This window comes from Barbus barbus (genome assembly GCF_936440315.1).
Source record: "Barbus barbus genome assembly, chromosome: 24".
Classification (NCBI taxonomy): Eukaryota; Metazoa; Chordata; class Actinopteri; order Cypriniformes; family Cyprinidae; genus Barbus; species Barbus barbus.
In genome coordinates, this window is record NC_136752.1 from 2,371,439 (window position 1) to 2,398,413 (window position 26,975).

General features: G+C 38.7%; 1 protein-coding gene across 3 annotated transcripts in view; it reads left to right on the forward strand.

The window, feature by feature from the left end:
* Positions 1–26,975, forward strand: part of LOC306844072 (receptor-type tyrosine-protein phosphatase kappa) — a 185,958-nt gene that overhangs the window by 48,993 nt on the left and 109,990 nt on the right. For all 3 annotated transcript variants that reach the window (XM_079375948.1, XM_079375947.1, XM_079375949.1), the window contains exon 3: positions 15,665–15,936. In XM_079375948.1, the coding sequence (XP_079232074.1) occupies positions 15,665–15,936 (272 nt within the window). The remainder of the gene's footprint in view (positions 1–15,664; positions 15,937–26,975) is intronic.

Consider the following 26,975-nt stretch of genomic DNA (forward strand, 5'->3'; position numbering starts at 1 on the left):
GTCCAACTGGCTTTGAATGGAATGAAGGTTACTGCAGTGCACACACAACCCTGACCTGACCGTGTAAACGCCGTTTCTCACAGCACTCCCTCATCCACCCTGCTCTCTGCTTTATTTTACTGTCATGTTCTGCACATCCTACACAGAGCTTGGAGTCCATACCTTTAGCAGCTTTATGAGAAACTATTTTAAAACAGTTATTTTGATTAATTGCTTCTACACTGCAGTCAGATGATCGCTTGGGAAAAGTAGTTGACTACACTTCAAACATTTGCTAAAAAATAGCTAGCTACATTGAAACTAATTTTGAGGGTGTGTGTTATATGATGTATATGGGAGCCTTGTGCCTGTAGACGATATCGTGTATCGACGATAGTTAGAGATGTTGTCTGTGGATGATTATTATTATTATCAGGCTAGTAATACTATCTAATTAATATTAGGGCTTTAAGCATTAAGCATATAATGATATTCTAGGGAATTGCGTGCTTCTAATTTTATAGCAACAGTTTGGACAGAACCCTTTTCTATTCTAACATGACAGTGTCTCTGTGTATAAGACACGGTTCACAAAGACATGATTGATTGAGTCAGTGTGGAAGAACTGGACTGGTCTGCAGAAAGACAAGTCCTGATCCCAGCTGAACTCCTCTGGTGTGACTTTATATGCAGACCTTGAGACGAAAACTCATCACCAAACACCAATGACTTGTATAAGGGTACAGTCATTTTATACACTTTCAAAACTGTTTCAACAGAGATTGAAATACAATTTTTAAATACATGAGCTATGTTTTCTTCTTTGTTGCCACAGTTTTGTTAGTGCCTTTTTCTGATCTAAAGAAGGGGGTGTCCCAATACTTTTGTCCTTATAGTGTCTGTACAAGTCATTGGTGTTTGGTGATGAGTTTTTGGCTCAAGGTCTGCATATAAAGTCACACCAGAGGTGTTCAGCTGGGATCAGGACTTGGCTTTCTGCAGACCAGTCAAGTTCTTCCACACTGACTCAATCAATCATGTCTTTGTGAACCGTGTCTTATACACAGAGACACCGTCATGTTAGAATAGAAAAGGGTTCTGTCCAAACTGTTGCTATAAAATTAGAAGCACGCAATTCCCTAGAATATCATTATATGCTTAAACATTAAACATTGTACTTATGGAAATTACTAAAGTAGTCAAACATGTTCATTAGAAGGGGGTGATCCAATACTTTTGGCAATATAGTGTACGTTCAATGGGCCTCATTCATGAAACATTCGTAAATATAGGAGTAAATTCTGAGTAATTTGCGCGTAAAACGGACCTTCCCAAAAACTCTCCTCTGGATTCACAAATGCTTCGTAAACATCCGATGTTTTAGTTAAACGTGTATGTTAATGAACTTCAATCATTCGTAAATAGGGCACTCGTGAACGCTCATTCACAATTAGCATATTCCCCGCATATGAATTACAGCTGGGCAAACCGCTTGTCCAGGAGCGCAGTGGAATATCCTGGTCTACTTTCTCAGGTTTGGCTCGAGTATATTGCATAAATGCTAAAAAGACTAATATAACAATATATATTCAATTAACATGTCCATCAAATAGTTTTTAGCCAGCTGAGAAAATGGCCAGCTGGTGGCACTTGAGAACGCTATCATTTTCCCGCTGAGATGCTGTGGTTGCTATGATTAGGAATCCAACTAACCAACTAACATTTGGAAAATATTGCAGAACTGCTTTACGAACGATTTACACAAAAAATAGTTTTGCTTGTGTTTTATGAATGAGGCCCAATGTAAGTATAAGAGATTTATTCATCATTCAGTGTAGAGAGCTTCTCTGATTATAACGGGAGTGTTTTTTAAATTGGTAATCTTTGGTAATATAAATGTTTCTGTAGCTGCTGTTTGAATAAGCGAGGAAATGTAAGCATTATAATTAGTAACTTACAATGTTTCCATTAAATTGTTATCATGTTAAATACAAATGATGTCATATTAAAAATATTAGGCTGCTTTTAGCCTTGTTGGTTCACACTCCGGCTATAAAACTAACAAATCAAGATTAATGCATTAAGAAATATGTTGAAATAGCTCTCCTTTTAAAGTGTGTTTATTGGTGGTATATGAACATTGCATTTCTAAGATGGTGCGTACTTGGAAAAAAATATATATTTATAGACATTCCTACTCGAGGCAGTAGCTTTTTAATTATATTGGATGCAATTTATAAAAAAAAAAAAAAAAAAGATGATCTCAGTTATACTGACTGTACAGTAGCAGTAATTCTCACTAAACACGGGTCACTCATTTATACAAAAAGTGATAAACAGCAAAATTGAGCTAAATACAACTCATAATTATAAGATAATTTTTTATTTTAAGGACACATGGCTAGAAGGAGCTTTGAGTGAGAACTCAAATTAATTGTTTTAGAGTCTGAGCAAATTGGTGTAAGGCTACACGCTATTCAGTGTTTTGTCATTTGTAACTTTTTACTGGATAATTTATCTCTGGACAAGATATATTATTATTTAAAACCTTTCAATTTTAAATTTTGGAAACTACAAAACCATGCTGCTCCTGAAACTCTTGTACCTGGCTTGTAGTGCTGCTGGCTCTGAACGACTGGTTAAGTGCTTTTGAAGGGCTTGAGCTTCTGTGAGCGTTTGAAGAGCGTTTGAGCGCAGTGACAGAGCTTTCCGCTCTACATCTCCTGTCCAATGTTTGCCTGACAAAAGGGACCGTTCCTGTTAATGTGGGTCACTGCCATGAAGGAGAGTCTTTCCACTGGCCTGTAAAATGAGAACGCTTTTAAAGAAGCCGAGCCGTTCAGACTGAAGTGTTTAAGTGCTGCAGAGGTGGCGTAGGCAGTTTGTGATCCGGCTGTTAGCGCGGAACGGTCGCGTTAGGGTTGTGGGAAGTGTGACAGCCATCTTGAGTGTCTTCTGTCAGCCATCTTGTTGAGGGTGTTGTGACAGCGTCAGTGTTGCACTGAGATTGTGTTTTGATAGCCGCTGACGCTTCTCATCTACTTCATTAGCCTTATTTAGATAATGACCACTATGCATTTCAATTCTGTGCAATTGTTCACATTTACGAAAATGTAGTTTCTGCCAAAAATGCTGTTCATTTACTGCTGTGAAATCAGTGCAAGATCTCCTTCAGTCAGTATGAGAGGTTTCCAGAATTGGTTGTTTTGTTTCATGTGTGTTTTGATGACTGGTTACCACATTTTATTGTAATAGCGGTAACCCTGGTATTATGGTAAATGGTCATTAACCCTGCATTTAATGCCACAGAATGATTCATTATGAATGCATTTCATTTGTAGGGTTTTTTTCCTCACACCATGCAGTTTTTTCCTTCGCTGAAGGTTGAGCGATTCCTCTCTGAGCAGCAGATGAGCTCTGGGGCCGGAGCGGCAGGGATCTGAATGTGAATGCCTGCATTTTACATCACTGCCAAAAACCCAACAGCCCATTTCAGTTATTCACATTTCATGAGCAATCAAAGAGAGCTCAGATGGGATGTGTGTGACAGGTCTGTTTCCTCTCTGAATGTTGAGAGATAACAGATCTCGTTTAAGCTGTGCCTTTGGTCATTCAGAATCAACTAGTCTAATGGAGCCCCTGTAGAATTACAGGATGTAGAATTCAAGTTAAACGAATCTCAAAGAAACGTGCAACTGCTGTAAATGGGATTTTCAATAAAAACATGAGATTACATTGATAATCAGTGTCAGCACTGCAGATGTGTGTTTAAATAAGTTGTTCTTTAAGTTTTGTCTCGAAAGCTAGTTTGAACTACATCTACACAAGGTTAGCCAATCACAGCAGAGCTCCTTTACATATTTAGAAATCTTAAATGATTTGTAGCAAAAAACAAGGTCATTTGTTAGCTTTCCTGTAGCTCAAATAGTAGAGCATGGCGCTAGCAACGCCAAGGTCATGGGTTCGATTCTCAGGGAAAGCTAGAGCTGATAAACTGTAACTTGAATGCAATGTAAGTCTTCTTCTGCTCAGTCATGCTCTGATTCCACTGAGGAGTGACTTGAACATCAGACCTCTGAACACACTAATGCACTGCACATTTCACATCGACTGAGGATTTGCTGTCTGTGCTCACACTGAACTCCCACACCCTCTGGAACAAGACACGGAGATCTGTTTCACATCAAACCATCAATAGTTGATGTCATGACTGTTAGTTTCCCTCTCCGTTACTCTTTTTCTCTTTTTGATTAAATAGTCTCCACCTCTTGATTTAAAGAAGTTGAATTACCCTGTTGAAAAAAACAGCATATGCTGAGATTAGCCTCTCCCGACCAGCAATCGAATGTATTTCTGACATGTGAGAATTTTGATAAGCCCTCGTGAACGTATTGCGTAGTCGAAGAGGAGCTACGAACCGCCTGCCCTAAAACAGAAACATGTGGTTTGGACGTAAGCGATGGAGGCTACATAATTCAATGGTGTGAGCAGTCAAGTTGCAGCTCGAGGATCGGACCATACATAAATCCTGAGCTTTGGCTTAAACCACATACGATTTACTCATACAGTGAGAGCTGGTATTTAACAGAAACATCACTGAAATCGTAGAGTGTGCGCCCGACTTCAGCACATGCACCCTTAACATGTGAAACGAGCAGCAGATCAAACTGAAATGGGTGTGTTCTGTTGTTATTTTGCTGTGCTTTATTGAATTTTTTCAATAAATTTTGCTGAATTTTTCAATTTGAATTTGCTGTTTTGGACGTTCTGAAAGCACTGCCCTGTTTTCCACTGTGTGTGAAGCTGCTCTGTAAATTGCTGTCTTTTCAAGCTCACAAGCTGAACCGTTCTTCAAAGACCCCATGAAATTGGGGTTTTGTGACTTTTAGTTTGTTTATTAGCTTTGCGGTCATCTGTGTGCTAGTGTACTTTTAGCAGATACTGTATGCACATTTCTGTGAAAGCAGGATTGATGACACTCAGGGAGGAAAGCAGATTGTTGTCCAATCAAACGCCCCCTTAAATGACAGTATTGCTCCTGCAGAACGCCTGCCTGTAAAACTGTTTCTCAGATAACTTGCAGTGGTGAACCTGCAGCGACCCTTACAAAATGAACAGTTTTACTGCTGGCCAACGGTCCTGTGGCAAAACCTTGACAAATATCCACCATAATTGCATACTTGCAAACCTGTGGCAACAATAGGCAATCCATCCATCACAGCTGTTCATTGAAGACAAATTTGAATATTCATGTAATTTCAGTGGTGTAATGAAAAACATTCAGTTGAAGTCAAACACATTTCTCTTTTTTAGACCAATTTCAAAAGGAGCATGACATGCATCTGTTGTAGTGAATGCAATAATGCATTGTGAAAAACAGCATTAAAACATTTCAGTGTGCGCTGTTAGAGCTGGGTATGCCCCCCCCCCTATTTTATTTAAGTTGCATGTAATGTTTTACCATGAATTTATTATTTTTAAATAGAGGAATTGTGGTTTTGAATAAAAATATTAGCAAATGTTACAATTAGTTGGCAATGCACCAGAGATAGCAGTTAAGAGAGAAAAAATGACCCAACTGCTTATGCTACAATAACACGTGGGGAGTGGAATAGGAAAATCTACTTCAGTGTTTGATATGGTGACAGGCTGAAAGCTGCGGGTATTTTGTTTTTACAAAAAACATTTATTTTTTGAGTTGACCTGTAAAACTGAATGCCTACATTTTGGCTAGGAAATATTTAACCTTTTTCTTATATTCTTTCGGAACATATAAGATATGTTTAAACATACAGTCAAAGCTTGTACAGTATTTGCCTTCATATTTCATGCATCTTTTCTGCAAAGATATTTGACAAGTGAATTTGTCTAACATTGACACCATGTTGAGCACTTCACGTGTGCTGCACTTGGAATAGAACTTTCTTTCACTAGACACCTTTGCAAGTTTTTAATTGCAAGTACTGTGCTGTTAGCTTTGATTGTGTTGCTGTTGCCTATGAAGAGCAGCTCAAATCAGTCCTTGTGGGTTTCCATTTCATTTGCACGCTCCCTATGTAGACAGTGCGTCGGCTGGAGTCTGTAGCACAGTTTTGAGAGTGCTGTTGGGTATATTCAGCCCGAGCTGTGAGGTCTGAGGTCTGTTGAGTGGAAAGCTGAACTGGGTTTAGCCGTGTGTAATTAGTGGTGTGGTGGTTTAGTTCTCTGTCCAGTGTTGGGCAGCATACTAACATAAACCACAGCTCTGTACTCGCTAAACCAGCCTCAGATCTGAGCTTTGCGGATCTGAACTCGTGTTCATGTGTTCTTGTGGCTTTGAGAGCCGGCCAAACTCGCTCGTCTAATATGTCGAGCCGTCTGTCATCTTTCCTCCGTCACTCTCGTTGTTTTCTTCTTCATTTTGCACTGAAGTGATTAATGAGCAGTTCACACAAACCTTCTCCAAACTCTCCAGCACATGTTCATAAGGAAGCACTTGCATAAATCAAAAATCGCTCATGAACCTGTTTCATTTTCTGCCAGTAACTCTTGGCTGAACGCTAGTGCCATCTGGATGCGCCGTTTAGTTTACGCGGCCGACCTTTGACCTTTTGGAGTTGCTTGGAGCCTGTGTGAGAAATGAGTGTTTACCCAATGGGCGTTTATAGAGGAAACGGCGGGACACACACACCTTCTGACATCCATGCCGCTGTTCTCACCTGCAGCCATTAACGTCTCGCTGTGAGTGCCACGCTTTCCCCTCGAGTCAATTCAATTACTGCGGCAGCTCTGTAATCCTGCTGCAAGTTCACTTATCTGAGATGCCTGAGCCCATAGTTTAACTTCCTGTTTACACAGGCTGTATTTAGCTTACTGTACTGGGGATACTGATTGCAATTGGTCAATGGTGTCGCTTTGTGCTCTAATATTTGCAGTATATTTGTGTGTTTCAGCCAAGTAATTTTCTCCATAACTGTGCTAACAGAAAATCATAAATATTCATGAAGAAATCCATACACATGTAGTTACTTATTTGGTAAATAGCCAAGTCTTAAGCATATGCACTATTACTAAAAAATAAAGCCCAGCAGCAGTGGCGTAGGCAGAATTTTATTTTTGGGCAGGCCTGGGCAAAAGTGAACGGGCACTTGTAAGCTAACTAACGGACACAGTCAGACTCAATATTCAGGCCATTTCAATCTTCTTTTGATTGATCCTATTGAAAAATAAACCATAGAACACAGTGGATATTATATCATTAGGAGCCACGGGTATAAATTCTGTGCTTTTTGACTCTTTAAGTAGCTGCTGACTTGCATTTTATGAATCACCAAGAACCACGGTTTCAACTAAAAATCTTCTTTACTGTTCTACTGAAGAAAACTAGTCACCTACATCTTGGACGACCTGAGAGAAATTAAAAGCAAATTTTCAGTTTAGAGTGAAAGTAGTAGTTGTTTTTTTTAATGTACTTTTAAAATAAGTAATCAATATTTTGACAGTGATGAAAGTGTGATGGAAATATGCAAATGGATAAATGCAATCAAGGAGAAGCAGGTGTTAGTACAACCAATCAGCATGTTCTTTTGTATCGGAGGTTTTCAAAATCCTTTGTGGTGTAAGTTTCATTTATTTATTTTTTATTTATTTTTAGCAGTGAAATCAGGAGATAGATATAAATTGTAGGGTTGCCAGCAGCTCTTGGCCAATTTGCGTTTGATTTTCCGTCTCTCACATCCTGATGGTCTGATCTAAACTCTATACTTATAAAAGCAAGAGGCTTTCTTTCACCCAGAACCCACCTGTTGAGAGAGAAACAGATGTTCTGACAGCAGATCCTAGTGGATCTCGTGGATGAGTCTGATCTGTAAATAGACCCCAAATGAAAGCTCTGCCTGGAAACATCTACAGCATTACATCTGTGTCCTGAATGAACAGTCTCTCCCTGTGTCTAAATGATCACTGTTTCAGACATTTGCTATTTCTATGGAAATTAAAAAAGAGCAGCGGTGTTTGGAAAACACCAGACTGTGATTGTTAAAATAGATTATATTATTCATGAAACTTCATTCACAACTCATTTAATGTACACAGTGTTGTAACTAACTTAAGCTACTTGGATTTGGTGGATATTGGACATATACTGTATAGTATTGGTTAATATATGCCTCTGTTTTGCGTGAGAGGTGATTTTGATAGTGAAATCAAGTGCACACACCACAGTGTCTTATTATACAAACACTGATACAATAAAATACAATTTAAATAATATTTACATGTAGTAATAATATTAGTTGTAATGAAATCATTCCACCAGCTGATGTAGAGAAAACCATTCAGTAGTTTGGGTTGGTAAGATTCTTTTCTGTTCAGCAAGGCTATGTTTACTTGATCAAAAATAAAACCCGAATTCTGGAAGTGTTGGGACATTATTTAAATTAGAATAAAATGAAAACTAAAAGACTTTCAAATCACACAAGCCAATATTTAATCCTCAATAGAACATAGAGAATATAACAAATATTTAAACAGATAAATGTTACACTTGTATCCACTAAATGAGCTCATTTCAAATTTGATGCCTGCTACAGGTCTCCAAAATGTTGGCAAGGGGGAAACAAAAGGCTGAAAAAGCAAGAAATTTGGAAAGGATTCAGCTGGGAGACCATCTAGAAACTAATTAAGTTAATTGACATCAGGTCTATAACATTATTCGCTATTAAATGGATGTCTTAGAGAGGCAGAGTATCTCTGAAGTAAAGATGGGCAGAGGCTCTCAAATCTGTGAAAGAGTGCGTAAAAAGATTGTGGAATACTTTAAAAACAACGTTCCTCAATGTCAAATTGCAAAGGCATTGCAGATCCCATCATCTACAGTGCATAACATCATCAAAAGATTCAGAGAAACTGGAGAAATCTCTGGGCATAAGGGACAAGGCCGAAGACCTTTGTTGGATGCCCGTGGTCTTCTGGCCCTCAGACGACACTGCATCACTCATCTGCATGATTCTGTCATTGACATTACTGAATGGGCCCAGGAGTACTTCCAGAAACCACTGTCAGTAAACACAATCCACCGTGCCATCTGCAGATGCCAACTAAAGCTCTCTCATGCAAAAAGAAAGCCATATGTGAACATGGTCCAGAAGCGTCGTCGTAACCTGTGGGCCAAGGCTAATTTAAAATGGACTGCTCCAAAGTGGAAAAGTGTTCTATGGTCAGACGAGTCCAAATTTGACATTCTTGTTGGAAATCACGGACGCCGTGTCCTCCGGGCTAAAGAGGAGGGAGACCTTCCAGCATGTCATCAGCATTCAGTTCAAAATCCAGCATCTCTGATGGTATAGGGGTGCATAAGTGCATACGGTATGGGCAGCTTACATGTTTTGGTAGGCACAATAACTGCTCAAAAGTTTTAAAGCAACATATGCTCCCCTCCAGACGATGTGTATTTCAGCAGGAAAATGCAAAACCACATGCTTCAGCTATTACAACAGCATGGCTTCGTAGTAGAAGAGTCTGGGTGCTGAATTGGCCTGCCTGCAGTCCAGATCTTTCACCTATAGAGAACATTTGGTGCATCATTAAACGAAAAATACGTAAAAGATGACCACAAACTCTGCAGCAGATTTATAACCTATATCAGGCAAGAATGGGACCAAATTCCAAGACCAAAACTCCAGAAACTAATTACCTCGATGCCCAGACGTCTTCAAACTGTTTTGAAAAGAAGAGGAGATGCTACACCATGGTAAACATGCCCCCGTCCCAACTATTTTGAGACCTGTAGCAGGCATCAAATTTGAAATGAGCTCATTTTGTGCATACAATTGTAAGATTTCTCAGTTTAAACATTTGTTATGTTGTCTATATTCTATTGTGAATAAAATATTCGCTCATGTGATTTGAAATTCTTTTAGTTTTAATTTTATTCAAATTAAAAAAAACGTCCCAACAATTCCGGAATTCAGGTCGTACAGTAAAAATAGTAATATTGTAAAATATAATTACAATCTTAAAAAATATTTTTTTTGTTGTAAAAAGTAATTGATTGTTGTGATCAAAGCTGTATTTTCAGCATCATTACCCAGTCTTCAGTGACACACATGATCCTTCAGAAATCATTCTAATATGCTGATTTGCTGCTCAAGAAACATTTCTGATTATTATCGATGCTGAAAACAGCTGTGCTGCCCAACATTTCTGCAGAAACTGTGACACATTGTTTTTTTTTTTAGGATTCTTTGATGAATAGAAAGTTCAAAAGTAAAGCATTTGTTTATTTAAAGGCGCCATAGAATGAAAAACTGTCTTTACCCTGGCATATTTAAATAATAACAGTTCTGTACATGGAAATGACATACAGTGAGCCTCAAACACCATAGTTTCCTCCTTCATATGTAAATCTCGTGATTAAAAAAGACCACTGAAAAACAGGCGAATCAGAACATAACACCGACTGTGACGCAACAGTCGGGATCACTACGCCCCCAACATTTGCATAAACCCGCACTTGTTCTAAGCCGGCCGAACCATCAGAAGCTCTGCAGGTATTGTAAATAAACAAGCGCGGACAACAGTGAAAATAACACAATAAATGTCATGTTCCAGGCCGTGCAGGGGCAGGGTGTGAAGTGCAGGGATGGGTTGGTGTCTGTATTCAGAAAGGCACAGAAAGCAAATAACGCGAGCCACTAAAGGGACATGGTTAGCTCCTTGCTAGCGGTAGCCTGTTACAGTACATAAGATTTCACTCTCAGTAAGGAGAGATGAGGATGATGGCGAATGACTTACAGATCCTGAGCACCACTGACAAGCATCTGATCTTGTGAAATGTGTGGTAAGTACTGTTGCTCCATAATGTAAACATAGTTTGTGTGATCGCGTCTCTTGAAAGTGAAACTATAACGCGATCGATGGATCGTTCAAAAGCAGTTTCAATGCCTCGCATATTAATAACGGCTCCCTGATGCCCGCGTTTTATATACAGTATAATTACCCGACGATATAACTGCGAGAGAAAGTATTTAAATATATATTTTCCTCCCTGTGCTTCCTTCTTGCTGATGAGCCGTACTGTGAAACAGCCAATCAGAGCAGAGCTCAACATTGAGCAGCACTGTGAAACAGCCAATCAGAGCAGAGCTCATTATTATTCATGACCCTGCCAAATAAGCCAATAACAGACCGTTTCATTCTAGGGAGAAATCCTAGGGTTGTAAATGGACATGTAAAATCGTTTCTGGAGATTTTTTGCCCTTACCTAAGCCACATACCTTCTGTGTAGATATCAGAGAACAATTTAAAATACTGTATCAATGCATTCTATGGCACCTTTAAAACGGATTTACTCATATCTTACTGAGATATTGTAAAACATGTTTTATTAATATATAAATGGGTTTGTTTTAGGGGTGGGCGATATGGGAAAAATATCATATCACGATTTTTTATAGAAATATCACGATTCACGATTTTTATCACGATTCTTTGTTAGTTTTACTATTTTGGTTTTACAAGTTGTCTGAGCATTACAGCCAAACTAGAAAGACAAAGATGCATGGCAGATATTTAGGCCAAAGTGGGCGAAGATAAAAAATCTTTGTCATTATTTTATTTTTCTTATTAAAAAATAAGAACAAAGATACACATTACAAATACACATAATATACAAATAAAACAAACAGTGCCTTATTTCCAGGTACAATAGGTGCATTTAGCAGAGCATTCAATGAAATTGAATGAACAAATATAAAAATAAAACACTACATAGACTGATTCCTAAAGCAACTGTATTAAAGTTTTTCAGTCAAGAATAGTGAGTGATTTTTCTCTTTTGCGTTTTGTTAACGTTAAATGAATAGTTCCCCCACAAATTAATATTCTGTCATCTGTCTGTCAATTCTGTCATAATGTTTTATTTTATACCATCATTTACTCAAAAGTTGTTTTAAACCTGAATGAGTTTCTTTCTTCTGCTGAACATAAATGCTATTTTGAAGAAGGTGGAAAACCAAACCGTTGCTGGTCCTCAGTGACTTCCATAGGATTTTTCTTTCCTACTATCAAAGTCAATGTGGACCAGCAACTGTTTGGTTTTCCACTGAGTAAATAATGACAGAAATTAAATTTTAGGGTGAACTATCCCTTTAATGACAGTCGACAGCATGTTTAGTGTCCTGTCCCTTTAAGAGCTGCACGCATCTAATATACAGGCACGCATCTGTTTCTCTCTTAACTATTTACTTTCATTTTAGAGATAACCAACTGAGTCTGTATGTAAACCTTGTGTGTTTTGACAGTATTAGCGCAAAATATAACTTAGTTGAGTAATCAGACGCTGTTAGACAGGCGTTTTAGTGCGCGTGCTTCAGGTGTATGCACTCAGAACAAGCGCACGTCTGACCAGCGCGTGAATTAAACATTTAACCAGCAAGGCTTGTATGCAAATAATGTACTTTTGCGATCGCAAATAAGTGCAGTGTCCTGTCAGAGTAACTCTACTGCTGTATGTCGTGTTGTACAGTATATAGAGATGGAGGCGCCAGAACTGTATTTGACATAATGTGTGCTGTAGCACGATACTACGATATTTCTTCAAAAGCAGATCGTGGAGACATTTTTATCGTCCACGATCAAAAATCGTCATATCGCACACCCCTAGTTTGTTTCATAAAGATCCATGTGTTTATCAGCATTTTATAATGGCCTTGAGCACAGCTGAGAGTCAGGACTTCATGTTTTATGTAAGATTATTTTTCCCCACCCACATGACCAATGGTTACATCAGGGGAAAAAAGTTATTTCAGAGACAGAAAGTTATTACACTTGAAAGAGTCTGAATCTGGAATAACACGCAGCTGATGAAGAGCACACAGCATGGCCAGGGGCGTTTGTTTAGGCAGCAAAGAGGGTGGATTTCATGTAGACTTTATCTCTGACAGAAGATGGGGATCAAAGAGAGAGAGCTGGTCATCCCTCTTCCTGGCCGTGGAGAGACAGATGAACAGATGTATGCTCATTTGGACAAATGGTGGTGAAGTCTGTCCTCTCTCTGCCTGATGTCCATCCTCTGCACATTTGAGATTTGAAATGGTTTCCTCTCAGTGCAATCACATGCTTAAAGAACTGGAACCAGATCCTATATGGGCCTGTGCGTCTTGGCCAATAGCGTGGAACCGTTTCTCCGGTGGAGTGACTATAAAAGCGTTCAGTAATCATCACACGGCCAACTGCCAAGTGTACGAGTGAGTCTTTAATTCTGAACTTCAGAAACATTGGGTCCTCGTGCCTGAGTTTATATCTCGGTGCATTCCTGCTATAATCCCACATGATTCTTCACTTGGTTTTTAGCAAATGGTTTTCACTCAACATTTTGTACATTCCTTGGTGTAACTTTTTCAATTGTTTTACTCTTTGTTTTTGTTTTCTTACAACACAAAATCTGGTTGAAATCATTCAGTGCGGCACATCATCAGCTGCTAAATTGTTCGCTCATCTTCGCTGGCTGGCACGGAGCCAGAGACAGCCGCATTTTTCTACAGCATTATGCATTATAATCAATCACACATGATTCTGTTGAGCTTATGAGTACAATGGCCAATAAGAGGCGTTCGCTGAAACAGCTGTTTTGTTCATTGCGCGAGCTCCATGAATGAATTCTGCTCTCTGCCGATTTCTCTCATCAGAAACAACAAAGTGCAGAAGTGCGTACGATGTAAGCATGATATTAATTTCACAATGTAAGCAACTTCAGTGATTAATGGGAGTTTTTGAGAGTGCTTTAATTCTGGTTAAGTCAATGATAATGTTCTTTGAGAATGTAAACGGAGTGTCTATTTACACTTAGTTCAAATAGCTCGCCTTTTTGCAGAAGCTATGTATACTAACTCCACCCACCAACGTGTGATAGGGACTGTCAAACTTACAAAAAACGGCTTTGCTTCATAAGCTCCAGAGGCGCAGATGGAAAAGTGCATGCTTTTGACGCGATTGACCAGGGTTCGAGTCTGCCTTTTGCCTAACTTTTTTTTCTCCCTTTTCAAATCTCATATCACATCGTAGAAGCATTTATTGTCAATAAAAATTAAAGAAATAACCAAAAAGTTGAAAATAAAGTATCGGGTAGGGTTAGGGTAGGTGTCGGGAGGGCTTTATTGTACCAATAAGGTGGCATCCATTTAATAATTTGAATAACAATTATTAAAAATTTGCACTCAATACGTTATTATTGCATACTGTTTTATAATGTAATACAATACTGAAGTGCAGATAATTGCCACTATTTTTCGACAAGTAGTATAAGTAGCAGAAAATCCTGCTATTTTAACATAGTGTAAATATAATCTATAGCTATTTGCACTTAGTGTAAATAACATATCGCTAAAAATACTGCTATAGAATCCATTACTATTTGAATTTAAGAAAAAATGAGCGCAATTTCAACTGAGGGGGGCCTATAATCAGTCCGTGCCCAGGGCACCGGTGCGTCATAATCCGTCCCTGATCCTAACAATACCCTTACATCCAGGATACTTGCATCTGCCTTTTTGAGACACCATGGTAGGCCAGTGGCTCACTGATGTAATGTTACCTGTATTCATATCTAATCAAAAGTAAAATTGCCATTTAAATTTGATTTTATCCATTATACGCATGCCATTAACATACAACTTATCAACATTATATCACTAGCATTAATATTGTTATTGTTACATCTTAACAGATTACAGCTAACCTTGCTAGCTAGCTAAACTATTGCAATGATATCATTCCACTATTGCACAGCGTTGCCGCTTGGCAACACATACATTTCATTGATTTACCAAAAACTAATTTCATATAAACTTTTTTGAGTAGTGAATATGTCATTATAACTTATCTGAGGTGATCTTTATAATTTATTTGTGCATGTGACACGGGCTGGTCCTTGTTTGTTACTGATGTTTTAGTTTGCTTTCAGCAACTACTGACAAGAGACAGCAGTCTATCAGAAATCGGCCACAGAAAAAAAACTGCGTCATGTGACTTAACCAAAGCACATCATTCGCTAAACTAAGGTCTTCTCTTGCCAACAAAAAAAACGAGAATGTTCTCTTAAAGAGACCGTGGCAAGGAAATGAACACAAAGTGTATGTTGCCATATGGCTACACCAATACGGTAGAGGGCTAATTTAATTTCTTACACATGCACCACTTGAACCTAAATAATCATTCATGAAGTTTGAAAAGGTTGAAGCGAATTACAAGAGTGTTCACAGTGGGCTGTGTTTAAATTCATTTCGTGTCATAAAAGCATAAAAGCTGAGGTGCAAGTTCATTTAACCACTTACATTACTGAGTCGAACGCTCAAGCGCTCTTCTTCGTGAGCATTTAGGTGTGGGGTTAAAAACTAGCCAAGAGCGCCATGCTCAGTTAAAAACTAAGCTCAGAATCGATTCCAGAGAGAATCACGATGCATTTGCAAATTCTCAGAATCAATCCACAAATAGCGATGCATCGATTTATCGTCCCAGCCCTACTAACCTCAAACTCCATAAGATGCAATGCTGCTCATAAGCTCCAAATCACACTAATAAGGCTTCATTTTGGTGAGGATGCTCCCTCTATAGGGAGTAGACAGCAAAGCAGCTCACTAGAGTTCGGAAAAGAGCTCATAATCCTAGCTCACCTGTGTTTTCTCTCTCCGTTCTTGTTGCCCTCCAGGCTCGTACATGATGGTGGACACCTCGCAGCACGATTACGGAGAAAAAGCTCGCCTGCAGCTGCCTGTGATGAAAGAAAACGACACTCACTGCATCGACTTCAACTATCTCCTGTACTGCCCCGATGGCTCCAGCCCCGGGACGCTCAACATCCTGGTGAAGGTCAATAAAGGGCCGCTGGCCAATCCCATCTGGAACGTCACTTCCTGCACAGGCAAAGGCTGGATGAAGGCGGAGCTTGCTGTCAGCACGTTTTGGCCCAATGAGTATCAGGTATGCCAATCGTTCAGGCAATCAAAAGATGCAGTGTGAGTATGTTTTGTATAGACTGAAGCAGACGGGTTCCGGAAGTAAAAACATTTTCTGCAATGGGAAATTGATGTTTAATGCTAATTTATAAACCTCTAAAGACAGAAATTACTGGTTGTTAATTGATGGTATATGCTTTTGTTGAAGCCATCCATTGACAATATATCAACTTGTTTTTTAAGAACATCTATCTATTGTAGCAAACACATCGCATATATATATATATATATATATATATGCATTTTTTTGGAATAAACCTAAAATATATTGTTTCTGTACATAACTACATAACCAAAAACATATTTTTTTTAATGTTTTTTAAGCTTGTTTCCTCATGGGGACTAAAAATGTCCCCACAAGGACAAGGATTTTGGGTATTGCCATCTTTGTAGGGAATTTTGTAATCCTAACATAGGGTATTACCTGAACTACACACACACACGCACACAACAACAACAACAACAACCTTAAAGCAATAGATTTATATAGATCATTTTTAACTCGATTATGTCATTCATGAGCACTCTGGGAAAAATGAATGGAAAAAATACATCCAACGCTGCAGAAAAAGTGAATGGGCACTAATGCACTCTTATTAACAAGATATGTTTATCTGATCAGGTCAAAGAGATGCAAAGTTACTAAAGGCAAACTGACTTTTTCCTCAGTGTAAATGCAGCACCAGACTCTGTGCTAGAAAGTCAGTAGGTGGCTTTTTTTGCATTGCCGTAACTCTTAAACTCTGTGTGGTGACACATTCCTGTCGCCAAGCCCTCTAAACAAAAGTATGAGGAACTGAATCACTATGGATGTTTTGCTTGAATGTGGTATTGGTGTAAACCGGTTGATTTATGGGAATGCAGAGGTTCTGTTCAGCTTTTCTTTTGTAGTTCTGTCATACTCACAAAACGCTCCCAGTGATCGCAGTAACGGCTCTCAGTAATGTTTTCCACAGGTGACATGTCTCTCTGGGTCAGTGGAGCTCCGCTACCGGACTTTTTGTTTTTCAATACAATAGCTTTTCACTGCTGCTACTAGCTGTTTTTTTTTGTGAAAGTAATATTTCATCTACTGAATACAACTACTATGATAATCAGTCTCTTCTCTCTTGTTTTAATCAGTGGTGGATGTGGGTGTGTATGTGTCAGTGTTTGCTGTGTGTGTATGATCTGACTGTGTGTGTGGGACAGTGAATACTGAAAGCCTCCGTCTGTGTTCAGACTAATTGGGAGTCCTGACTGATCTCCCCTCTGTCTCGCTCTGCTGTCTGTCTTTCTGCATGAGGGACAGAATTTTAAACACGGTGATGATACAGGGTTGTCATGCAGGATGTTCATCTGGTCTTTCCACAGGTTTAGGGTGCAGTAGTTGAGCTGTAGTCTTTATAGCAGCCGTCTGTTAGCTTTATCAGCCCTAAATGTAAACACAGCTGTGGGGAGCGTGAGATAGACGCCTCTGCTGGCCGCTTGCACACATTACACGTCACGCTTAGAGGATTGGGACGGCGCGGGGAGATGCTGTTGTGATTAATATTGCATGATATTTCCGAGACAAGCTAATGGATCAGAGGGGCTTGTTTCTTCATGTCTCGATTTGATTTCTCACAGTATAGAGTTTCCACCTGCTGCCCCGCCAAACCCCCCCGGAGACGTGTCCCTTCTAATGAGTCCAGGCATGTTACGTCCCTTTATTACGCTCTCTCTCTCTCTCTCTTTCTCTATCCCTCTCTCTCGCTCGCAGCCCATCTCTAAGCCCCTAGTGTGGGCTTGTTATTTCTTGTCCTCTTTAATTAGGCACTGATGAGTCAAATCTGTTGCTGGAGTACAGTTTATTTTAGCTTAAGTCCTGATTCACTTTGGTATTGTTTTTTCCTCCGATATCTCCCGAGGGTGTCTTCATCCCCCCGATCAGATCGTTAGTCACCGCGTCAAACGGACTCGCTTAATGAGCTGGACACCTGCCCTCAGTTGCTTTTTATGATTTGATGTCAGATTGTCAGAAATCACGCCAGAGCGCAGAACTGAAGCGTTTGAGGAGCTCTGTCTGCGTTCACGAGCGCGAGCGTCATTAATGCTGTCAAAGAGAATGAGTTAAAGTGTTGCACGTGTTCCTTTGGTCATCCTTCAGTTCTCATCAATGATTAAATATCGTTAAACTTGAGAGAGGAAGTTGTTTTTCTGTTTTTATTTCTTCTAAGCCAAGTAACATTCCATGCTCCTTTGTGGTTTCTCTGGCTTATGATGTGTTCTTCAGTACTCTTCTTTGAGGAAACGAACAGAAATGTGTGTCATCAGTAGGGATGTGTGTGTGTTTTAACCCTAAAGCATCTAGCTAATTGACTAATTAATTAACTTCTCGCTTGACAAAAAATAAAGAATCTGGATTTTTTGGGTTTTGTTTGTTGATATGGCTATTAACTACAGACTTTTAATTTGGTCAAATATTAGAAGTGTTCAGTTAAGAAGTTAAGAAATTTGTTCAAATAAATTCGAACTTTGCAAGAATGTTACTAAATGCAGTTCTTGAAAAATTCTTAAGAAGTTCTCCAATATTTCATTGACTGATCATCGATTATTGTTGTCTCATTGTTGCACTAGTAATAGTAATAAGTATTATTCATTTAGTGTTATGGGGGGGGGGGCACATAGCGTGAATGTCAGTGGGCCTTTGGTATCGATATAATTTAATTTTGCCTATAAAACAAAGTGATTAGTATTCAGTGTTGTGCAAGTTACTTCCAAAATGTAATACATTTCAGATTAATCGTTACTGTTATTTAAAAGTAATTCCTTACCTTACAATATTACTGTAAGGTAAGGAAGCATACTCAGAATTGTAATGCGCTACATGACTCCTGTATTACTTTTGAGTTACTTTCACCAAAATAACTACAGAAGTAGAACTTACAAAATGTACTAGAACCCTGCCCTAATGGCAAAGTGTTTATATTTTGTTCCGGCTTTTTATTAAAGTTCATTTAGAAAAACGTTTGGAGCATTTTTTGTTCATTAAATAAATTTTTTCTTTCTTAAAGTAACGACCAAGCGGCCAGCAGCAGACCGGCAGGCTGATCATAGCTTATGTTTGATCAATTTAGCCTTCTCAAATCATAATGACTTGCCTAAAATAAAATCTATAGATATACTAAAACAGTTCAAGGCAAGCATATAACAATGTTTAAACGTTAGATAAATGTGCGCTACATCCAGTTTGTGCGGAGAATGGAAGCTAAAGCGCAGGACACGGAGGCACCAGCGCAATCAATTGCAATTTTTTTTTCAATGGAAACAACTTGCGCCGTAATTTTTGCTCATAAAGGTAAGAGTATTACATCATTCGTAACTGTTAAGGGTCTACTTTTATTTGTGTGCACTCACAATGTCAACAAAACGTCGTGCTTTTATCTTGAACAGGAGCGCTTCACAAAAATGAACCGAAAGTCAGCGAATACATGCCTCACAGACATGATAAATATATCTATAGAAAGCTTTAAATTACTACTTAACGAAATAAATAAAAATAAAAACTATTTAATATAATCGTTATCCGTGAAGTAAAGTAAAGTAAAGTCGTGACGTATTGTCAAGTATGGTGACCCATACTCGAAATTGGTGCTCTGCGTTTAACCCATCCAAGTGCGCACACACAGCAGTGAGTAGTGAACAAATGCACACACACACACACACCGTGAACACACACCCGGAGCAGTGGGCAGCCATGCTGCAGCGCCCGGGGAGCAATTGGGGGTTCGGTGCCTTGCTCAAGGGCACCTCAGTCGTGGTATTGAGGGTGGAGAGAGCGCTGTACATTCACTCCCCCCACCTACAATCCCTGCCGGCCGGGGACTCGAACCCGCAACCTTTCGATTATGAGTCCGACTCTCCAACCATTAGGCCATGACTTCCCCCTTTCGAAGATGCACTTCTCTCTAAAGACGCGTCTAACGAGGAGATGGCAAATCCTTACTATTTCCCCCGGACACATTCATGGTAATTACTTTTGCTGGGGCTTTTGCTTTATTGTGTGTATTTGAAGCAGAACTCTTCAGCTGTGCTGACGGCTCGCTGCTGCTGCGGGACACTAAACACCGTCGAGCCGCTCTTGACAGTCGCGGCAACAAGGACTCATGTTATTTCCACCAACGCGGCAATTTTTTTTCACCAATAATTGATGGATGTCTAAAATATAAAGATAAGGAGAAGCCTAAAACAGGGTCGAGGACCAGCCCGCGTCTGAACTATGACGTGAATATTGGCCCGAAGCCCGGCCCTAGGGACATTCAATAAAAAAAAAAGAAAAGAAAATTGGGCTAAAAGTGTGTTGTAATGCAATCGTTACTGAACATGTACCGAGTAAAATATTACTGAAAATTGATTAGTAAAGCCTTACACTACTGCGTTACAGCAAAAAGTAATCCGTTACTGCAATACATTACTTTTGTAACGCGTTACTCCCAACACTGTTAGTATTACTAATCATCGTATTCGCAAAGAAGGAAAAAGTATTATGATTTTGTCCTGGCCCCGATGCACATCAGAACTGGTTCAAACTTTACGCAAACATTTTTTTTTTAAAGTCACGATTAAAATAAGATGACGTTATAAAAAAAATATGCATTCTATAATAAATAAAATAACACCAACCTGCTAGAACAGCTGGAGTCTGCGGTGCTTACTCGCGTTGAACCTTCTCAGTGGAGTATCTTTCCATTCACCCCGAAAGGTTCTTGTTAAGTCTCTTTCAAATACCAGTTGCACTAATTGGGCCTTTCGCAGATGTAGCATGCTCCTTCGATTGTCCGTGAACACATTTTTCAGAGTAGAAAATGAGTTTTCGCATGTAGCTGTAGAAGCTCCAAATGTCAGCGCGCATTTCATTGCAGCGAGTACACTAGGCATAGCTTCAAGCGTGGAATGATGCTCCTGGAGTATTTGTTTAAGTGTTCATTTCTCGTCACTAGAAATCGATCTAGCCAGTACTTTACGCAGGAATTGTCGGGCCACAACAAATTCTGAATGAATCACTTCTGAATTAGTTAAGTTCATCATATCTTGTACAAGTTGCGCATCCAAGAAAGTGCTGTCATACTGTGGATCAAACGCTGAAAGAGCGTCAATTAACTTGCTATTTCTTTCTCCGAAACGCTCCAAGATTTCTGTAAGCACTGCGTCCAAAGTACTGTAGTATAATCGTCTGAGCTCTTCTTGATTTCCCAAATCACCTTGAGCCTGGCAAATGCTTTCCTCCAGCAGATATTCTTGAAGGCCTTTGTTGATGGTCCACTTTCGTTTGGGAGGTCTTGGCATTTCAGTGTCGTCGGTCTTCTCCCACAGCTCTAAGAAGTCAGATTCACTGCGCAATTTCGTAAGGCATTCTGAAGCAGATGTAACTCATTTGACTGCACTTGTCCTCTGACTGCATCAGTTTGTTTGGAGCATCAAGCAGCTGTAGAATCTTATTTACCATGTGGGCAATGAACTTGAAGCTCGTCTCTGATACTTCCCTAATCAGGCCAGCTGCTTCCATGCGCACCTCCGTCTCGTATCTGCGGTTTCCATTGATCACGGCTAACAACTCAGTAATGTCTTTCATTATTTCAAATAATTCAGAATTGTTTTGACCGTTTGAAGATGCCCTGTCCATCGCTGTTCAAGTAATCTCTTAAACTGCTGCCCTCCGTACAAGACAGCAACGGTTGGCTTCTTTATGAATTTATAAAGCAAGTTACACACATTAAAGAAGTCATCAACCGCAGGCTCTGTGGATATTGCGTGAACTACCACAAGATTGAGCTGATGATTGAAGCAATGTATGTACGGAATCACTCTTCCTAATTTGTCCTGCAAAATGTTTTTACTCCTCCGTTTTTTCCGGACATGAGAGAGGCTCCGTCATACACCTGGCTCAATATTTTAGAAGTACTGAGGCCATTCTTTTCAAGCTCTGTAATTATTGTGTTGGTCAGGGTCTGGGCATCCCCTTTTTCAGTTGTTGTCATGGAAAGAAGTCGCTCTGTGACTTGATAATTATCCTTAACAAATCGAACGATTATGCAAATATTTTCTATTCCAGTTGGGTCACGTGTGCCATCTACTTTGATTGTGTACCACGAGTCTGCAACTTCTCGAACTATTTCTTCAGTCACTAGACTGCTCATGTTTCGTGAGAACTGTATGTTGAATTGCGTGGTATTGTCTTCATAACACTCCTTAACTCTGGGTCTTTTCGGAGAGTATATTCGAATAATGAAAGGAAAAGTCCACTTCCTTCCTCTGTTAGACTATCAAAAGCATCTGTGCTTCACCTTAGCGGCAAATGATTCACAACAAGAAATTCAATCATGTCCACTACAGAGGAGAGGTAGCAATAAGGTTAAAGGACTGCTAATAGCTCAAGACGAAACTAACACTTTGCACAATCACACAGGCTCGTTCTCAGCTGAGGTGCAAATTATTCTAATTACCAGTAAGTGCAATCAAACATAAAAACCTCAACGAAAATGCAGAGTAGAAATAGGTAGGAAACTAACTATTCCTTCCTAGCAGCAAGTAAATAATTTAAACAACAGAACTGCGACCAAGTATTCAAAACGCTTACGCGAGCTGCCGTCCGTCTCTTCTGGTGACTAATCGGCTTTCCTCCGATTATACATTTTCCATCTTACCTTTTCAGACTTAAGACAAGCTGGAAGTTGTCATAACTATAAGAGGTTATTTACCTTGATTTTTAAGAACATTCTTTTCCAGACTTCAATTTCTTTGGTAACCTAAAATGTAATCTAAAATGTTACCAATTCTTATGTTTTATAACAATTTTAAGCAAAATCGTAAGAGCATTATTAATAAATGTTTGTGGGACTAAAATATAAGTTATTATATTATATGTTTTATGTTATATTATGTTATATTATAAAATTGTATTCATTATATTTGTTTAACTCATACACTATAGTGAGTATTTTTATGTGAACTGGGCATTTTTTTAAGTTTGGTTAGCTGAACAACTAGTTTTTCAGCTGTTTGCACACATTTTCAAAACATTGCCTCTTTTTTCAAAACTTTACACACAAATCAAGAATTGCACACACAAAATGCAAAATGCCTCACATCTCTTGCAAAATGAATCACTGCATTCAAAATATCCCAGACACATCTCAAAAGCAAACATTTGCCTTAATATTAATTCCTGTTAAATTTTTGTGTTACATAGAGAATCATGTGTTGAAAACTGAGTCAAAGTTGGAGAATTAGTGCCTGGTTTTGCAGATTTGGTGTGTGCTTCTGATGTTTAAGTGTCAGCTTTCAGAAATTGTGTGACAAGTAAAGATTTTGTGTGTAAGCAGTTGAAAAAAAAAAACGGTAATGAAGACCTGTGTAATTAGGCTGGTTTCTGATTCATTTGACCCCGTCTGGACATTAGATTAGATTTGTTCTTACATTCATGATTTAAAGTCATGCTTTTCATGGTTGAAATACTTTTAACTTTAAATCATTGCAGATATTCTAAAGTTATTGCCGGTAATTCCACTATCTTTATCAATAATAATTCAATTTCCCTAACATTTGGTGAAGAATGTTTTGAACAGCACTATATTGTGCACCTGTAGTCATCGGTTAAAGAAGGCCTTGCACTTTCCCAGGGTTCACAGCTCCGTGTGAATGCCGATTTCCCACCTTCTCCCAAAACAAGATCCTCAGGCAGGGCTTCAGAAGGAGGTGTGAGGGGAGTGATTTAGTGTACAAACTCTTGTGTGTGTGTGTGTGTGTGTGTGTGTCTGGAGGTGTTTTGTGATAGTGTTGAAGCTCACATTTAGTCAAGGGCAGCACACACACAAACACACACTCACAGGTTTATCTTGTGTCCAGCATAGCAGTAATTTATATGTTCTCAGAAGCTCAGATTAGTGTACAGACTCTTGTCTGTGTGTGTGTGTGTGTGTGTGTGTGGGGCAGTGTATAATGTGTGTATGTCCTCTGTAAATGATACAGACGAATGTCTTATTTGTATACTGTAGAATGTCACTCAGCTTCACAAACCTTCCTCAACAAAAACACACACATGTTTAATTGACTGTGTAGAGAAGCACCTGCCTGTTTCAAATGAGTAATTAATTTACCATAGCAATGTTTAATTTTGGTATTTTTTTTGAAGTGACTGAAGACGTTATTTAGTGTCTTTAAAACCTCTTTCCAATGTAACGTGCATTTGGGTTTTTCAAGCAGTTTTGTATGTCTAGGTGAGAATCACGTGTGTATTGATGTCACTGTGTGGATTTCCATAGCCTTAAGCTCAACGCACAGACGTTTGGTGCTGTTTCAAGGTTTTTCGCATGGACATGCCATTGTGAAGTGGAGGTTTAAGTAACATTGTGAGGCGTTTCTTTCACAGCGAGTGGATGTTACAGCCCTTCATGCAGTTTGTGTTCTGTGTTTTAACAATGCTAAACAAAGATTTCACCCAAAAATGAAAATTGTGCCATCCTTTAACCCATAATTTTTTATGGAAAACAAAAGGGCTGTGAATCGTCACAACAGTTTGTAGTGTTGTTGTAGTTGTAATGACCACAAGGCCAAGGCTATATATTAGTCTCCTGAAGTCATATGGTGGCTCTGTGCAAGGAACACGCTTAAAAAATTAACCGATAATCTTTTCTTCCCATTTTTCCCTCTGTGTAGAGTTTGTAAGTCTCAAGTATGCTGGAGAATGGTGTGTTTTGCTGTCGTCTGTTCAGATAATGGCATGTTCTTAAAGTGGACCTATTATGCAAAAATCACTTTTATAAGGTGTTTGAACACAGTTGTGTGGCTGTAGCGTGTGAAAACAACCAGCCTAAAATGTTAAAAATCCACCAACTCATTTTTTAATAAAACCAATAAATCATGAAGTCTCTCCAAACGAGCTGTTTCAGATTCTCCCTCTGTTCACGTCACCGAGGGGAAAAAGTCCCACCCGTTTGTGATGCACACTGCCTCATTAGCATAAACACAGCCCTGAGTGAGAAGCTGCGGTCTGCCATTACTGCAGATATATACACTGTCAGCACCAAAGAGGCTTTGCAAGTGTTGTGTTTTGGGATGCACTAATGAACATAGGAGTCTCCATAATCTCCCCTCATCTGAGCCGAGGACACTGTGGTTAAATTTCATTTTCAAAGGAAATATCCCGGAAAAAATCTGTAAAGTACCCTAAATGTTTAGGAATCAATACCAATGCTTCGTGCACGAATGTCAGCTCCAGACAAAGTATCACGCGTTTGTTTCCAAATTGCCTTTCTGAAAGAGCTTCTTGGCACTCTGTAAGGCTAATTGCTAAAGCTAACATTGTCTCTGTTTGCACTGATGCTGCCTTCAAGTGCTGTGGTAGTTAAAAGTTGCATATGAGCGCAATGTGAGTCGATCGCTTGAAGTGGTTGAGCTCATAATCAGACTTATAAAGTTTGTGATAGCATGAAACCAGCTATGTTGTTATTTTTATCCCGCCATGCTCCCCGTCTGTGTAATTCATAAACGTGAATTTAATATGCACAGTATAATCAGATGACTGACTTTGAAACAGAGTAGTTTTCTATAAAGAATAAAGGCTTGTATTAATAGTGAAATGTTTATTTGTAAAGGCTAGCACTGCTAATGTGGAGCTGGAGCTCTTGAAGCTCATTTGCATTAAAACAACACACTCAAAACAGCACATTTTGGCTCATACCTTAAAAGTGGTAATTTTAACAAGCTGTAAAAATGTATCTGTGGGGTATATTGAACTAAAACATCAGAGACTTATTTTACATCGTGTAAAAAGGGGTATAATAGGGCGTTTCTTTCAGACGAGGCTGTACTGTGTCTCTCTCTGTCATCACCTCTTTGGCCGTACTCAGGTTTATAGATCAGTTTTTGTCAGCGGGTGGGTTTCAGGGCTGTTCTAGGGGCACAAACAACTGGTAAAACAACGCTAGCCTTAGAGAAATGAAGTTTATTCAAGTGTGATATAATCATTCCTCAATTCAAATAAAAATAAGAAGATACTTTGTCTACTTTTTATGTACTTACCAGAGATAACCTTGACAAAGTTATACTTGAATACTTGACTTATGTTGACAAGTATACTGAAAAGTGTAAAGTATTTAGCCTAATCTTGTAATCAAGATGCAATTAATAGTATGAAGTAATCAAAGTATGCTGAGCTAGTTGTATTTTCTCTTTATTAAATACTTTATACTTATTAAATGCTTATTAAATACTTGTTTTCACGCAAAATTAGCCCAGTATGCATTGTATATATTGTTTTATAAAAGTAAAGTCATCTTTGAGGTGGACTAGCAGTAATTTTGTACATGTGTGGAACTGAACCTGATTTTTTTTTGTACACAGTGTTATTAACCCACACAGAAACAGACAGATTTGGCTGATTTCATTGCCAATTCCTCTAAGGTGTGAGAGTATTGTAACAGACTTGATTCACACTGCCTTCTATTATAAGCCAGTACCAGAATATATCATTCCAGATCTTAGCACAAAACATCAAGTCAAATTGCAAAAGAACAAGTCTCTTTTTGTAACACATATAGGTGATTTTCTCAATATTTAGATTTTTTTGCTCCCTCAGATTCCAGATTTTCAAATAGTTGTATCTCAGACTAATATTGTTCTATCATAATAAACCATACATCAATGGAAAGATTATTTATTCAGAATCTCTTATGACTGGTTTTGTGGTCCAGGGTCACATTTCATAAATTGCATTTCTACTTATAGTACAGTTAAAATATATATTTCAAGTATATAAATAGTACCCGAACTTGTCAAGAATCATTCATAAATGTTAAACTGTAACTACTGATGTAAGTTTTCTTTGTTAACTTAGGTTTACTTGCAGTATAAAACATCAAACTAGTAATTTACTGAGAATAAAATCAAAATATACTTTCATAAGCTAGTGTGCTTGAAGAATATGGTTAGTAAATTAACAGTATACCAACAAAATCATTATATATTCTGTCATTATATTTGTCA